The sequence below is a fragment of the Megalops cyprinoides genome, chromosome 14 (genome assembly GCF_013368585.1).
Source record: "Megalops cyprinoides isolate fMegCyp1 chromosome 14, fMegCyp1.pri, whole genome shotgun sequence".
NCBI lineage: Eukaryota > Metazoa > Chordata > Actinopteri > Elopiformes > Megalopidae > Megalops > Megalops cyprinoides.
Genome location: NC_050596.1, coordinates 33,712,707 through 33,728,450, shown reverse-complemented (window position 1 = coordinate 33,728,450; position 15,744 = coordinate 33,712,707). Strand labels below are relative to the sequence as shown.

Sequence of the window (15,744 nt, the reverse complement as noted above, 5' to 3'; positions counted from 1 at the left end):
ATTGGCCGAGAGACGCCCTACAAACGCTGACAGTGTTTGATATGCGTGTGGTGTTACCGCTCGCAGACCAGCAGTCTAATGCATTGACTGCAGTGTGATGTTACACCAAACAAAGCTTGTGGCCTGTGTTACCCCTGGGCTCCTCTGAATGTTTAACGAGGCTTCAGCACTGACCAGGACCAAATGCTGCTTTGCCTGTCGGTTGTCATTATGTCTCAGCCTTTATTGGCCTTTTACCTGCCACATTCATTGAAACCTCTGCTGGGACACACACACACACACACACACACACACACACGCACACACACGCACACACACACACGCACACACTCCTGTGTCTGATCCAATCAGATTCTGAACCTGGGGAAAACCTACACCAATTATAGATTAGAAGAGATCAGAGAACCGTAATGTTACTTTATATTAACTCTGTCTGACAGTGCATGGAATTCACTCCATCTGCAAACCTCCACATTTCCAGTTATGGTCCCGTAAAGAAATATTCTTTAAATGAAATCTCTTTCTTTCCGTCTGATGACTCTCAAATGTTCCCCGACTCCACAGCCCTGGAGACGGAGGACCGTCTCAACTTTTGTGGGTTGTATTTCCATTGCTGAGATATATCTCTGATCATTTACGAGCCTCACTCCTGCAGCTGCTTTTAGGCCATGAATCTTTTATTTCTGAGGAGGCAGAGGCTGCGCTGAAATAGTAATGAGGCATATGACTATAAAAGCTGCGTCTGAACCATGTCTGAGCGGCCCTCCTCGTAAATAAGAAACAAAGTCGTTAAAGATCTGTCTGTTAAACAGGCCTCGATCAGCCACTCAGCCCTGGGTTATCAGTCAATGCTCCTGCATTAATGCCTTCACTGTGATAACAGTACACATGAATCCCCCCGTATATTTAAAAGCTGCAACTCTTAGGTTCACAGTAAATATGCATTTAGACTGCAGACACTGTCTGGTCACCATCCTGAATAAACACATCAGTCACATAGTGGCATGGCACACTGGTAAAGGTCACAGCGAAAAGGTTGCCAGTTCTACTCCCAGCTGGGGCACTGCTGCTGTACCCTCAGGCAAGCTAATTAACCCAAATTACCTCAGTAAACGTCCAGCTGTATAAATGCCTCACATGTAAAAACTGTAAGTCGTATAAGCTGCTCTTGATGAGAGTAACTGCTAAGCAAACATGTAATGTAATAATAGGTGTATATGGATACCTGGATCGTAACTAAATTCACGGCCACTAAAAGAGCAAGCATTCTCACAGGGTTTTGTGTCTTTGTGGTGGTGTTCTCTGTGACTTTTATTATCAATGTAACTGGCCTTCCTTTCATCACAGAGCAGACCCAACCCACAGGGAGATGAGTGTGGCCTTTAAGTAGCCTAAACACACTGTACGGCCTCACCTGAGCACCAGGTGCAGTTCTACCCACCGGGGGGCTGGGATGTGGGGCTCGGCCCGGCTCAGTTCTGCGTGTGCTTATCCACTGTAGCCCGAAAAGCACCCTTGACACATCTGGCTCTGCCGGCTGGTCCGTGAGCGAATTAAGACATCAGTATGGCAGATAGCACCACATGACTCAAGAGAAAACGACCCAAGCCAGCCAATCGCCTAACGCAGAGAAGGTCGCATGGTCCTATGGCAGGCACTGTGGAGGATGCTGTTTGAACCTAAATCACCCGCGGAGTGGAACATGCAGCCATGGCCTGGGGGGAGGTGGGGGGGGGGGCGGGAGGCAGGCCCCGGGGGCGGTCACAGATCCTCCCCATCTTTATCCCTCTCCATTCAGCTGTGACCCCCCCCTGCTGGCACGGCACACTCCCCAGCCGCTCCCCCCTCACCGCAGGGTCCGGGGGCCATCTGCCCTGTGACCAGTGAGTGCAGACCCTGCAGGGAAGTTTGGATCGATGTTAAACATTTACCAAAGTCTCAGCCTTTACAAACAGAGGTTCAGGGCTCCGGCACGATTCCCACGCACAGAGCTGTGGGTAGGGGAAATGAGTGCTCGGAGCTCAGGCCCAGGGCACTACCCTGGAGACCAGGCCTGGACTAGCACTCTCTTCAGTGTTCATTCTGACAGGGCTGACCATATGACATCATCACCATCCCCCATCAGATCAGACTCAACTCGTTCACACCAGATCCTCCGATTGCTCAAACCCGGCCTTTTCGTGCAGCCGCTCATGCTGAGGCAGAATCCGGCCCGACTGCAACACACAAACACCAAAAACAACAGAAGTGGAAACTTCATCTTTTGACTTCTCGCCCACGCAGGGGGACGGGGACAGGGAAGTGCTGCAGCGGTGGCACGGCCGCCCGATCTCAGAACGCCGTCGCTGGCAGGAGGCGTGGGAACATCGAGAGGTGGTCACGAGCAGTGTGCCCGCGCCCGTCTCTATGGAAACAATCCGTTTTTAACCTGTTATAACCTGTTTGTGCGGACAGTGATTCAGGAGTGAGGTCACTGCAGCGTGAGGCTCCAAACGGCCTCCGTTTCCGCTGCTCTTTCACCTTCTGAGTCTGAACAGGCGTTTCCCTCCTTTCCCCACCACACACTGAACACAGTCATATTCCGATGAGTTAGCTGCACACACAGCATGTAATCATATTCCAATCGAGGCCAGACAACATGCACTCACTACTACATTACTCTTTATAGCTCATATTACTTATGAATTATAACTTATCATCACCAGTTCTCATTTAGCTGTCATCAATTCACAATGTTATTATTAATAACGCAGAATGTTATTCTCCCCTTGTCATGTGAAATGCACCTATTCCAGTCCCTGGCCACACTCCTCCTCTTCCTCGCTGTCAGCTGCTCTCTCAGTCTGACAGGATATTTGCGTGCCTTGGTGTATAAATATTGACAGCCCTGATTTGACCCTAACCTTACTTCTCCAAACCGAAAGAACAGCAAGATCACATGTCATCATTTTAATGTGGAACTTTGTCAGGAGACCGGAAGATTTTCTCAGCCTCTCTCTGCAGCTGCTTCACAGGAGCTCAGTACCATGCATTCGTGAGAAAAATATCTGGCCAGGATGTTTTTCAATTCAACCTTATAACATAACACTAAAACACCAAAGACAAAAAAAGTCTGCATTACTCCAAAAAAAAAGTTTACAGCTCATTCATGTACCTAAATAACCAATAACTCTCAAAGACATGCATGGATCTATCCCATGTTTAATACGACTGGATCTGTCCTGTTTAATATGAGTGGATTTAACCTATGTCTCCACTTTAAGGCCTCAGGAGTTTTTAACTGATTTTGTAAACAATCTTTCTTTTTGCCGCTTGAGGAAGTTATGCAAGCGGAAGATCTATTCAGTTAAACGCAAAACGAAAACTGTGAGGGAGAGAGATGCATCAAGAAAGAGAGGGAGAGAAAGAGGGACAGAGAGAGGGGTGCAGAGAGAGAGACAGAGAGAGAGGGGGAGAGAGAGAGAGAGAGAGAGGGAGGGAGAGAAAAAGAGGGAGAGAAAGAGGGACAGAGAGAGGGGTGCAGAGAGAGAGAGGGAGAGAGAGAGGGAGAGAGAGGGAGAGAGAGACACACACACACACACACACCACACACACTTCTGTATTTGTTGTTTGTTTGTTTTCATGTATATAGAAATGCTTTGGCAATACAAATGGAGTTTTTGTCATGCCAATAAAGCTCATTTGAATTTGAGACAGAGAGAGAGAGGGACAGAGAGAGAGAGGAAGAGAGAGAGACAGAGAGAGGGAGAGAGAGACAGAGAGAGCGAGGTGCATTGAAAGAGAGGTAAAGAGAGAAGGAAAGAGAGAGGGGTGCATTGAGAGAGAGAGAGAGAGAGAGAGCTAGAAGGAGAGAGGTGTGTCGAGACAGAGGTGTGTCGAAATAAAAGGAGAGAGAGGGGTGTGTCAAGAGAAGGATGTCGAGATGGGGATGGAGAGAGAGAGGGAGGTATGTCAAGAGGGGGCAGAGAGAAAGAATGAAAGCGAGAGGGAGAGGGGCCAAGGCTGGGAGGTGTTACTCATAGTGTTGTGGCATCACAGACCACAGAAGATGCAGGGTTTGTAACTGTCTGACGTTGGGGTGTGGTCCTTCCTGAACCTCTTTGCGTAAACCGGAGTGTAACGTCTCAGGAGAAGCCCGCCACCTTTTGAAAATCATAACTGAACTCCTAAGTTGAGTCAGAGGTCTTTCCAGGAAAACATCCAACATCCGACTATAAAACCCTCAAAATTGCTCTCTCTCTCTCTCTATGCCTAAATTGTATGATGACAGTTTTGTAAAAGTTACATCAGAAATAATTTACATGTTCATAGTTACTCAAAATGGAACATTTTTACTTGTTCAGCACCCAAATTTGGAAGGGTTATGGTTCAAAGCAAACGCCACAACCACAGCTGCCCTTCATTTCTGAAACCATGCTCACTTTTAGCACCATTAGATAGACAAATGTGTACCCTGTGCTATAAGCTCTTTGTTATCAGACGGCTCCAGTTCTCCATCGTGTCCCATGATGAATCTGCCGGTCACCTCCTCTTGTCACGTACATATGAAAGCAGACGGAAGCGGCCCTGGGGGACGCGGTCTGGCTAATTGAATCAGTCCGGATTTGACAGAAAGCAGCTTCAGCCCCGGACACAGGCAGCCAGCGGCCAGCCCTGCAGGCCGACGGGCCGAGACTGATCACACGCTGATCTCATTTGAAGTGCGAGAGAGATGTGGCACATGCTCCCGAGAGAGACGGGGGGCTAATTAGCCAGGGGGGAGTCGGTGTCTCTGGGGCCCCCTGATGGGGAGAGAGCCCTCTGTGCAAAACCAAACAGCTTCCCTGCTCTGTCAGTCTGAGAAAAGAATTTAAAAGCATGCACTGTTTGGCAGTGGCTGGAGTTAATTTAAAATGTATAAATATAAATATAAATATAAATAAAAATAACCATCTAATGTAACGTAAGTAATGATAGCTACATTCATTACACAAAGTTATGGACAAAGCGCATTGTGGTTAGCCTGAATGACAGCCAAAGAGGATAAGAATATCAACACAATGCAGGAAATGTCTCGCTTTATGCTCATGCATGTGGATACTGCACTGCTGTGCACCATGAAGCCACACAGTGCCATCAGATCAGGAAGTGTGTGTCTTTCACAGTATAAACACATCACATGACATCTCTCTCTCGGGAACAGCGCAGGACAGGTCAGAATGCTAACATCTCCATCTTAATCAAAGATTAAAAGAAAGTAAACAAGAGTGGCTATAGTGAATTGCTGTAACGACAAGACCATGTATTTACACTGTGCCTCATAAGGAGGCCGAGGTGAGCGCTATCATGGTGACTACTGTCACAACACTGAGAGCAGATAAGAAGAGTACACAACTCCTGCAGTCACGCAGATGCCCCAGATAACCCCCAGCATCTGCTCAAAGCGCTCGATACGGGCGACACCCGCAGCCCCCAGAAAACACGGGAGCGCCAACCGGCGGGAGGGTTCCACAACACTGCCTCGTGCAGGAGTCCATCCACGAGTCTGCCTCACTCAACTCTGCCTCACTCAGGTCTTCCTCACACAGCTCTGACTCACACAGCTCTGACTCACTCAGCTCTGCCTCACACAGCTCTGCCTCACTCAGCTCTGCCTCACTCAGCTCTGCCTCACTCAGCTCACTCAGCTCTGCCTCACACTGATCTGCCTCACTCAGCTCACACAGCTCTGACTCACTCAGCTCTGCCTCACACAGCTCTGCCTCACTCAGCTCTGCCTCACTCAGCTCTGCCTCACTCAGCTCACTCAGCTCTGCCTCACACTGATCTGCCTCACTCAGCTCACACAGCTCTGACTCACACAGCTCTGACTCACTCAGCTCTGACTCACTCAGCTCTGCCTCACACTGATCTGCCTCACTCAGCTCACTCAGCTCTGACTCACACAGCTCTGCCTCACACAGCTCTGCCTCACACAGCTCTGACTCACACTGATCTGGCTCACTCAGCTCTGACTCACACAGCTCTGCCTCACACAGCTCTGCCTCACTCAGCTCTGACTCACTCATCAGGGAGGCCATGTGGCGCTGAGGTTAGAGAAAAGGACTCGTAGCTGCAGGGATACAGGGTTAAACCTCAGGGTTTGGTTCAGTTCTGCTTTAGAAAAAAGCACTGGAGAAAAATGGTGGAGTAAATGTCTGACTTTGCAATATATAAACAATTCAAAAATAAGCTCTGAGTCAGGTATCAAAGCCACTCCTGTTGAATGTGCTGTAATGTAATCTCTGTTGTTAACAGCGGCTGAGTGATCTACTGCAGTGAGCACACACACAGCCATGTTCAGCTAAAAAAGGGAAAGCCTCCTTATTTCACTTCTTGGGTACATGCCACTGTGTTTGCCAATGACACAAAATTATGGCACTGGTTGACGAAAAACTGTGCAAAAATACAACAAATAATAAATAACCAATAAATAATAAAACTTTTGCTATGTGGGTCTGCAGGGGTGGTTCACCTCCTGTTTGGATACAATAGAGGAATCAGGGCAGTGCTCTCCATTCAGACCAGTGCAATATGAGAAGAGTTAAGGGGAGGATCTAAATGACCAATAGGCAATGAGAGCAATCCATCAATCCTTTTGTGTCACAATGGGAATGGAGGAAAGTGGTGTCTGGTTACTTCCACTCAGAATAAACCCTCAGGCCCCCTGGCTGAATGATGATTTGCTGTTTATTTTGTCACATGTTACACGTAATTCCATTCATAAATTTTTCATTCATTTCAGCAACCACCAAGCTCATAGTGTTGGCTCAGAAGAAAAAACCTGCTTTGGTATTTAAGGACAAATGGCAAAGCAGTGGGTCAGAATTCAGGCAGTAATTCTTATTGGTTACAGCCAATAAGAAGTGCAGGCCTCCTAATTTCAAACTCCAGAGACACCTTTACTAAATAATGCCAAAGCAGTCGGCGGGATGTGGGTCAGCATGATGTAAACCCAACTAAATTATTCATATCAGCTGCTGCATTTACTCAATAACAATCATCTCTGATTGCAAGGAACTCACAGACAAAGCCCAAAAGCGGCCAAAATCTTTTGTGGCCTTTAGAAAGAAAAAACAAACAAATTCAATTGTTCCTCAGACTCTGGGAAATAATACTCAATGGTACTGGAATACAAAGGCCCGTGGGCAAACTCGCAGATCTCCATCTGCAAGGCCACAAAAGCCAGAAGCACCTTTACATGCGAAGGAAAGTTACGTTTACTGTAGTCAAAAATTGCTCAACCCAGAATTCTCCTCAGAAACACTGATGCAACTCTCTCCCTTCCTGCCCTGTGTGTAAACCGAGAGCTATCATTTAATGAATGTGCTTTATGTCAATAAAATAGCCCTCATGTCATTTTTAAAGAATTCTGAAAGAAAACTATTGTCTCATTTTTTTGTGTCACCTGACTGACCTCGACCAGGAAGAGCAGCATCTCTTCCCCCCCGCATGCTTAGACAGAGGTAAACACTGCCATGTATCCTTTCATTTACATGGGAGTGGATGAATTCCAGCTTAAATTGTGCTCACGTGTTCACCTTTGAAGAATCAGCAGTCACTCTCATTTCTTCGAATGCTATGCAGTGTGTGAACATCAAGCTGTAATAAATGGGCAAAGCTACTTCACTTTAAAAGGTGGTTAACCATTCAAACGCTGGACTCTGCATCTCTGACTGAAAACACCCTGCTTTCACCTCCAGTCGACATCTCGGCGCTACCTTCAGAATCCGAAGGCAGGCAGTGTGGTGAACGCCGTGCAATGCACCCCAAGAAAAGCACTCTCTGCAAACCTGAAATTTAAACTTAAAGCAGCTGCAGTCATTGGGAGTCTGACAAAGGGTGAGCTGAACACAGGACCACAGTTGCAGCTGTGTGATGCTATGACCGGGGATAGAATGATTCTTCGGAAGGCACATTTGAAAAAAAGACTCCTAAATTCAATCCATTCAAATACATGTGAACACTTTTTTTCTCAATTCAATCTGAATTTTATTGGACGTGATTGATGGTTTTGATGGTCAGCGTGTGTTTGGTAAAAACAAATAACACGTTGTATTGATGAGTTATGGACAAATGTTTATGACAATAACAGGTGAGCTAAAATGCGTGGGGTGGGGGGGTAGATTTAACCCTTCTGTGTCAGATCTGATCTCTTTCTGTACTGGTGGCAGCATCTGCAACAGCCAACACAACATCGGTTTCTTGTCTTGTTAACATGAGATCTCATCCTGGCAGAGAAGAAGAGCCACCTCAGCCAGCGGCGGTTTCCTCATCAGCGGAAATGTGCAATTCAGTTTCAACAGATTGCTAAATTAAGATATCACCATCAGCACGCTTGGAAAGTTAACATATTTAAATGCTCAAGGTGTGATGCAATACCCTTTATTTCAGAAAAGCAGGCTATCTAAATTTAAACATTTAAACATTTAAACAGACTATGCTTCAGCAAAGTGTAAGAAGCCATGGTATAAGCATCATAACCCTTTCCAAGCTTTCAGTTTTTACCCTACATAAAATGATTTAGCAACCATTTAAAAAACACACATTGCACAATGCACACAAAGCATTGGTATTGATATGCAACTTAATGCCCCATTCACTGCTACAGTCACTGTATGCGTGTGTTGAGAGAGGTCTATTCATATGCACCTAAGTCTCATTAGATCTGTTTATTTGTGTTTTTAATGGAGGCCTTTGAAACGTTGCCACCAATCGGAGTGAAAAAAACAGCTTGTCAGTCATCAGGCAGAAGTCCCACTGCGTCGGCTTCCCATGGTCCCCCGGTTGGACAGCCTGTTAAGTAACTGTAATTATGACAACAGCTCCTCTGTGGAGCCTGTAATTATAACGTGCAGCTCAGAATGAGAGGAATAACTGCAAATCATGTTAACAGGTGCTGTTTTTCTGTTTTATCTGCCTTTTCAAAGAGAGTCACTGGAGAGTCACAAGCTGTTTACTGCGGGCCTCAGGCAGGCGCTGCAGAGTTACCCTTTCAGACTTTAAGGCACCAGTTATCTGCCAAAAAGTGTTCCCTCTGGCCAGGCAGATACAGATCCGTCTCCCAGAAGAGGCTCCCCCTGGCCGGGCGCATTCAGGGCCGTCTGTGCTTTGTGTCCATCTCTCTGGACGTTGCTGATGCTGTCTGACTCTCTATGCCACACAGCGCTGCTTCACACAGTCAAACAAGCACAGGATTCACAAAAGCGCTGTCCATGGTTTGCCTGATAATTCAATTACAGATCAATGATCAAGCAGTCAGGCAGCTGTCATGGGCTTGCAGTGTGCTCCAGTGATTGCCATGTGAAAGACTCGCTGGGTGGCTCATTTGGTTAATATTCTCCACCTAAACCTCACGCATCCTGGCTTTGCACCAAAGTTGATCTGATCTAAACAGCAGATACTGTGGCTTGGTGGTTAACCTGTGGTGTGTATTTCTACTCTCACTCCTGTGAGAAAGGGTGCTCTTGTCCTAAAATTACTTTTCTTACCAAAACATCACCTTGAAAAACAAGCTGTTGTTGCTAACGCACACATCGCAAAAGAACATTAACTTAATGGTGCTTGAGAACTGCTAAAACAAAAGAAAACCTGTCCCGTGTTGGACAATGGAGTCCACATTCCAAGCACATTCTCTGTGCTGAAATATATTGTGACAAACTCCTTATTCAAAAGCAGAATGGGCATATTTGGGATGGAGGAAGACTCCATTTTGTGTGCATTTCCTTGCAGCTTTGTGAATTAATGATGTCTTCAAGCATGTTGCAGCTGAGTACCATTCTACTGCCTTTAAGAATTGCCAGGTCTCTAGAAGCACCTCTCCAGTGATGCATGTGAGTCTTGGATAGCGGGTGTGTCACCAGCCTGGCCTTATCTGGCTTCATCTGGGCCATTGTGTTGCTCTGACTAGCAAGCCATAGCTGAACCGCCAGTCTATTCAGCAGGGCCATTCCCTCCCTGTGGATAGCCTCTCAGGCCATCTGGGCGGGTTCAGATCAGTGAAAGCTTAAAGGGATCCCAGCCCTGCAGATCGCTTTCATCACCCGCTGGTGTGTATGGGTGTATAAGAGTGCAGCTAAATGCCCTCAGCTGCCGTGAGGACAGAGGGCAGCTCACAGTGCCAGGCCGTCCCGGAGGGGCAGGCTTTGAGGTGATGGTGCCCGTTAAGTGACTTGCTGTAACTCTCCAAAACAAACCAGGAACCAGGCCTGGGAAATACAGTCCTCCAGCTGAGAGAGAGCAGCATAATAAGCATGTGTCTGGTGGTCAACTGCCTGTCTATCAACAATCCACAGAGAAGGCTGCGTGAGTGGCCCTGAGGAGGGAGTCTGCTGAGCGTCTAGAGTAACGTCGAAGCCATGAGCGTATTCAGGTTTCAGTAATGACACATACAGTGCATCTCAATGGCGGATTTCATGTGTTTGCTTTTCTGCAGTCAGCAAACCACAACATGTACGTTAGGAAAAAGAAACCACATGGCCTTTTATCACATGGAGACAGAAATCACACACCCCTTAGAACTTTTCACAGCACTTTGACATTTCCCCAAATTTCTGGTGGTTTCCAGAACTGGGCTACGCGCCAACTCTAAAGACAAAAGTACCCAACGGCCCGGGGCTGGGGGGAGGGGTTACACATTTAGATTTTCAGAGGCACCCGCCTTTTTTTTTTTTTTTTTAATTACGTAAGCGAACAAACCCGTGTCAGGACACGCGCTCGCAATGGCGTGTCATCAGAGTAGAGATGTTCTAACACCAACCGTCGACTTCCTGTTTTGAGCGCCCAGGATGAGCAGCGTGCTTTGTCCGTATGCACTGTGTGTTCCCCCACTTTAGCCCGGGCCACAGCACCCTGCGCGCACTTCCTTTTACGCACTCCATCTAAAAATACCCGCTATATAGCCGCCAGCCTGAAGAACCTCGATCGCACAGCCGCTCAGAGCGTTCGCATGTTCTCACTCACTGCAGCACTACTGCAAACACTACTGTCACGTAAACACCACCGTACACACAGCTGATGTACCAAACTGTCAGGGTTTCACCTCAGCCTTCAGCACTGTGTCAAACTGTATTTAGTCATAGCTCAGGAATTAACTGTATTGATAAAACAGTACATTCAATGATTTAATCACATGCTGTATGACCAGATTTTGGAAATCCGTGTTTTGGAAGCATAATTTCCACTGTTCCAGACTATGTTTCACACACACTAGATGAAGCATCACATAGATTTCAGCAGGTGAGTTGCTGCATTCTGGCTCTCAGGTCAACCTGCCTGCTATGAGCACAAGCTGTCAGATGCTTACAGACTCCTCAAACACCGCCTTTACCCCTACGATTAGTCAGTGACACGGCCAGGTTAACAACACTCACAGATCCTCAAAATTGACGGGCAGAAGTGAGCTCTGCTTTGAGATGCCCTTTCCTCCATTACAAAACAATAATTTACATCACATTCAGCAACAGCTATGGTGCAGTTGCACAAACCAGCCCTGCCAGGCCACCCTTAACCCATTTGTGATTCCTGAACAGTTTTGGATTTCTGAAGGAGGAAGAGCTCCACAAATCCATGTGTGTCCTGTCGAGTACGTGGCAAAGTTACACTATTGATACACTACATCCTTTTGTTACTATGGACTCCTGGCCAATGAGGTCAGGGTAAGGGTTTTCTGGGAGCCAATGGCTTCACCCCTATATTTAAACAGGAAGTGTCCGACAATGTCCTCTTAAGATAAGGCCAACCTTTGTCTTTACGCGGACCTATTGTTCAGATCGCTTTGCTTTTGTTAAAATCTAAACAGTTAAACTTACATTCCAGGGGTTTTTGCAATACATACGTGGAAGAAAGGGATTCAATTTCCCTTTCAGGCAATTTAACATGGAGGAACCCCCCCCCCCCCACCCCCACCCCCAGCAACCCCAGCAACCCCCACACCTCCATCTCATCTAAACATGCAGACGATACAAGACTAATATTACTCTGCTCGCATGTTCAGTTGTTGCTATGGTATAATTATATAGTAATAATATTGCTTAATGGCCCTTGCTTGCTTAATACAAAAATACGGTATGATAACACAAATAATAACACGCCCAGGTCGGTGTTACTCGAGCGCTAATTAAAATGCTCCCTCCTCTTTGCCACTACAGCCTTCCTTCCATGAATTCCTCAGCTTAAACTCGAAAGGAGCACTTTGCTTAGCATTAAAGAGAAGGTCAAAACAGGCAGGCTAACTCTCTACAGACACCTCACCTCCTACACACACACGCGCACACACACACACACACACACACACACACACACGCACACACGCACACACACACACACACGCACGCACACACACACACACGCGCGCACGCACACACGCACACACGCACACACGCACACACACATGCACACACACACGCACGCGCGCACACACACACACACACACACACACACGCACACACACACACACACACACACACACACACACACGCACACACACACGCACACACACACACACGGCAGGCAGATATGATCAGGGACAGATTTCAGATAGAATGCTACACATTCTGACAAACAAACTGACAATGCTTATGTGTTCACACAAGTTAGGAATGATGCCTGTGGCCAACATCTCCATGTTAAAACCCTCAAATTACTGCAAAAGTACCATCATCAAGACCTTCAGAGGCCTACCTGAAAAATCACATCCAGCACATTATTTAACTGTTTGCATATAATCCTTATCAACATTTCAGATGCATGGTGTGGTACAGTAGCTATACAGGCTGAGCACGTTCCTCAACGGTTCAAAAGCAGGGTGAAATCCAGGATTCAAACCCGGAAACATCTGGCAACAAGTTCAGTTCCGTACCCACCACAGCACAGTGGTATCAGTACCCTTCAAAACCCTCAGGAGAACACCAGGTTTTCACATGCCAAGCCATTTCAGTCAACTCAATAGGAGAGGGAAAAGAAAGAGTCATGCCCCACACCAGTGGGTCACTGGGTCTCAGGTTCTGAATGAAGAAGTTTAAGAGTGAGGAGGCTTACGAGTAAGGGGATTTAACCCAAAACCTCCTGGATCTCTGATGGCTCTCTAACCACAAGGGCACCCTACCAGCCCTAGGCTGCTCTGATTCGTCTGTTTCACTTTCACACCTGCAGTAACAGAAGCAGAACTACGAAAGAAACATCCATCGAAACGGAGACACACACCAGGTCAAAACAAACAGCACGCAGTCACTTACCCTGCAGCCTACACCTCCTGCCTTTTGCCCTCGGAAACGTTGTCATGTAATCAACTAATTGCGCATTGCCCGGAATTGACAAAACTGTCTTGAAATTTATGGACCAGCTGTCAGTAAGGAGGTGTCTGGCATCCTTAATCAATCGACACAGACCGATTACTCGTTTTGTGAGACCCAAGGCATTCAATGCTAAAGGTAAAAAAAAAAATTGATTGGAAATCTATCTGCTAGTGATCAAAAGAGGAAAGCTGAAGCCAAAAATGTAAAACATATACAACAAAAAAGGTTCATTATGTGAAAAGAAAAACTCTGTACACTCTCTCAGCCTGGATGCATGTACAGACACAGGTCCAGACACACACCTACAACTGGCTCTGCGAATAAGAGATGAGTCATTTTAGAAGACTCCAAGCAGAAATATAAAAATAAAAGTGATATATGAAGATCCACTTTATTATGAAAGGGTACTCATGCTAACTTGCTGGGGGCCGTGAATGAGTTGGGACTGGAAAAAAACTGCCGGCACACTATCCAGGAATCCTGGAAGATTCTCCACTCTGTCACACCTACATTCTTTACCTTTTTAATGCCTATTCTTCTCCTCTAATCCACAGGTGCCCCCTGCCCTCTTCACGCTCTGGATTTGTATTCTAAGTAGCCAACACTTCTTCAGCATTCCATGCAAAACCAGGCTGCAGGCTCTTTTTGGATCGGCTACTCCGTACTGTAGTACAGTGGGGTGCAAAACACCCTTTGATTTGTGAAATGTGGTATTAAAAAATAAAGAAAAGTAACTCAAATAAAAATGTAAAGATTGGGCAGATGTTTCAAATGGAAGAGGGAGAAAGGTTTTGTCACCGTCTGCCCTCCCCACCACCCCACCCCCCAAACACACACACCGCTGATTTACATCTGTAAGCCTCAGAGCTAACTTACATGAATGAGGTGTAGTTCTCAATACAGACAACAATGGGGCAATCACTCTCTATCTTGTGCTTGTGCTGCAATTTAGCACAAGGCATTAGGAGATTAAACTGCTTATTAGCGGTGTGAGAAGAGAAGCAGTGAGGTTAGGAATGGAGTATAAGATATGCAGTATTATGCAGCATTTTACACTCACCATGGCATTTACGCATGTATGACAAAAACACCACTTTTCTGGAAATAAAATACTACTCAGGAAAAAGTTTTTTGCTTGTGTTGTACTGTAAATGAAAAAGATTCCCCTTTTTGTGTTTTATCTTTGAAGATAAAACCATTTTTACATTATTTATCTGCAGAACACAATAGAAATATTCCATTGCAGGACCACTTATTTTCAAATACTGAACCCGTCTTATGTAGGATGTGCGTGATGCTGGTATCGGAGTCAGGTTTTTCACGTCCATGTGGCTCGGAGGAATGGATGCTGAGCTCACGCTGAATGCATGAGCACCTCTGTGTCCCTCTCCCTGTCAGAACGCGTTTCAGATCCAGCGGTATGTGGCTCCAAAGCCAAATCGTGAAACGTGCCAGCATCCCCGCACACGCTTTTGCACGTGTTTACCTCTGGTCATCCCTGACGCATCCATGGTGGTTGCAGCCGTTTTCCATCCCTGAGTGCCCCGCGCTCTCTCAGCTCCGTGCAATCCCCACACTGCTTCAAAGAGCCTGGAAAACAATCCGTCGGGCATCCTGAGGAACCATCTGTTTGAAGAGGAGACTTTGGTCTACGCATACAGTGTGTGGGTTTTTCCTGCAGTTCAGCGGCCCCTCGGGATGTGTGAGGCACACAGAGGCACGCTGGTATGGGCATACTTACACCAGCGTGAGAGAGAGCCATGCAGTCAATCAATCAATAAGCTCAGATTTCAAAGGAAAAACAAACGTGACCCAGTCACTCAGTGAAAGATGAAGAGGGATAACGAACGACCACAGCAGCTCACCCAAAACAACACCAATTCCACTCTGAGAGGTTTGGGAGTCTCGGGTGGCCGAAGCCTGTTCGCGCCCCCCTGCACCACAGCGGAGTCGCTGACACCAAAGCCTTAGCGGCTTAAAGTCAGTCAATAAAAGTGAGAAGGGATGGCTGAGCAGACCCCTGCTCCACCAGGTCCTGACCTCTTTGACACAGAGGGACATGCAGCTAAAAGACAGCGGCTGCAGAGCCAGTGGGCTTCCCCCCTTCGGGCCCGTCAGCACCGGGAGGTTTTAGACAAAACAGGGCTAATGTGATGACAGGTTTCAGAGAGGGCGATAACTAAGGCCACTTTGTAACCATATTGCTTTTACACGCATGTGTTTCACATCCAAACACACGCCTCAGATAATGCTTTCCCAGTTATGAAGGGTATGGGCCTCTCAGAGTGAGAAAATGAGTTAGAGATCTGACATGGAACAGTTTACCTTTCACTCTCTTATGCCTCTTGGCTGGTGAAGCATTTCATCTGCTGTCCCCTGGGGGTACATTCCCACATATTTCTCTGGACTCGGGATCTGTGCAGGGCTTGCC

At 46.8% G+C, this 15,744-nt stretch overlaps 1 protein-coding gene across 1 annotated transcript; it reads right to left on the bottom strand.

The window, feature by feature from the left end:
* Positions 1-2,141: 2,141 nt before the first annotated feature.
* On the bottom strand, positions 2,142-6,059 carry LOC118788757 (keratin-associated protein 4-9-like). The gene is made up of 2 exons (XM_036544790.1): positions 5,475-6,059; positions 2,142-2,216 (listed from the first exon to the last, which is right to left on the bottom strand). Exons 1-2 carry the CDS (start codon positions 6,057-6,059, stop codon positions 2,142-2,144), a joined length of 660 nt encoding a protein of 219 aa, XP_036400683.1.
* Positions 6,060-15,744: the final 9,685 nt, after the last annotated feature.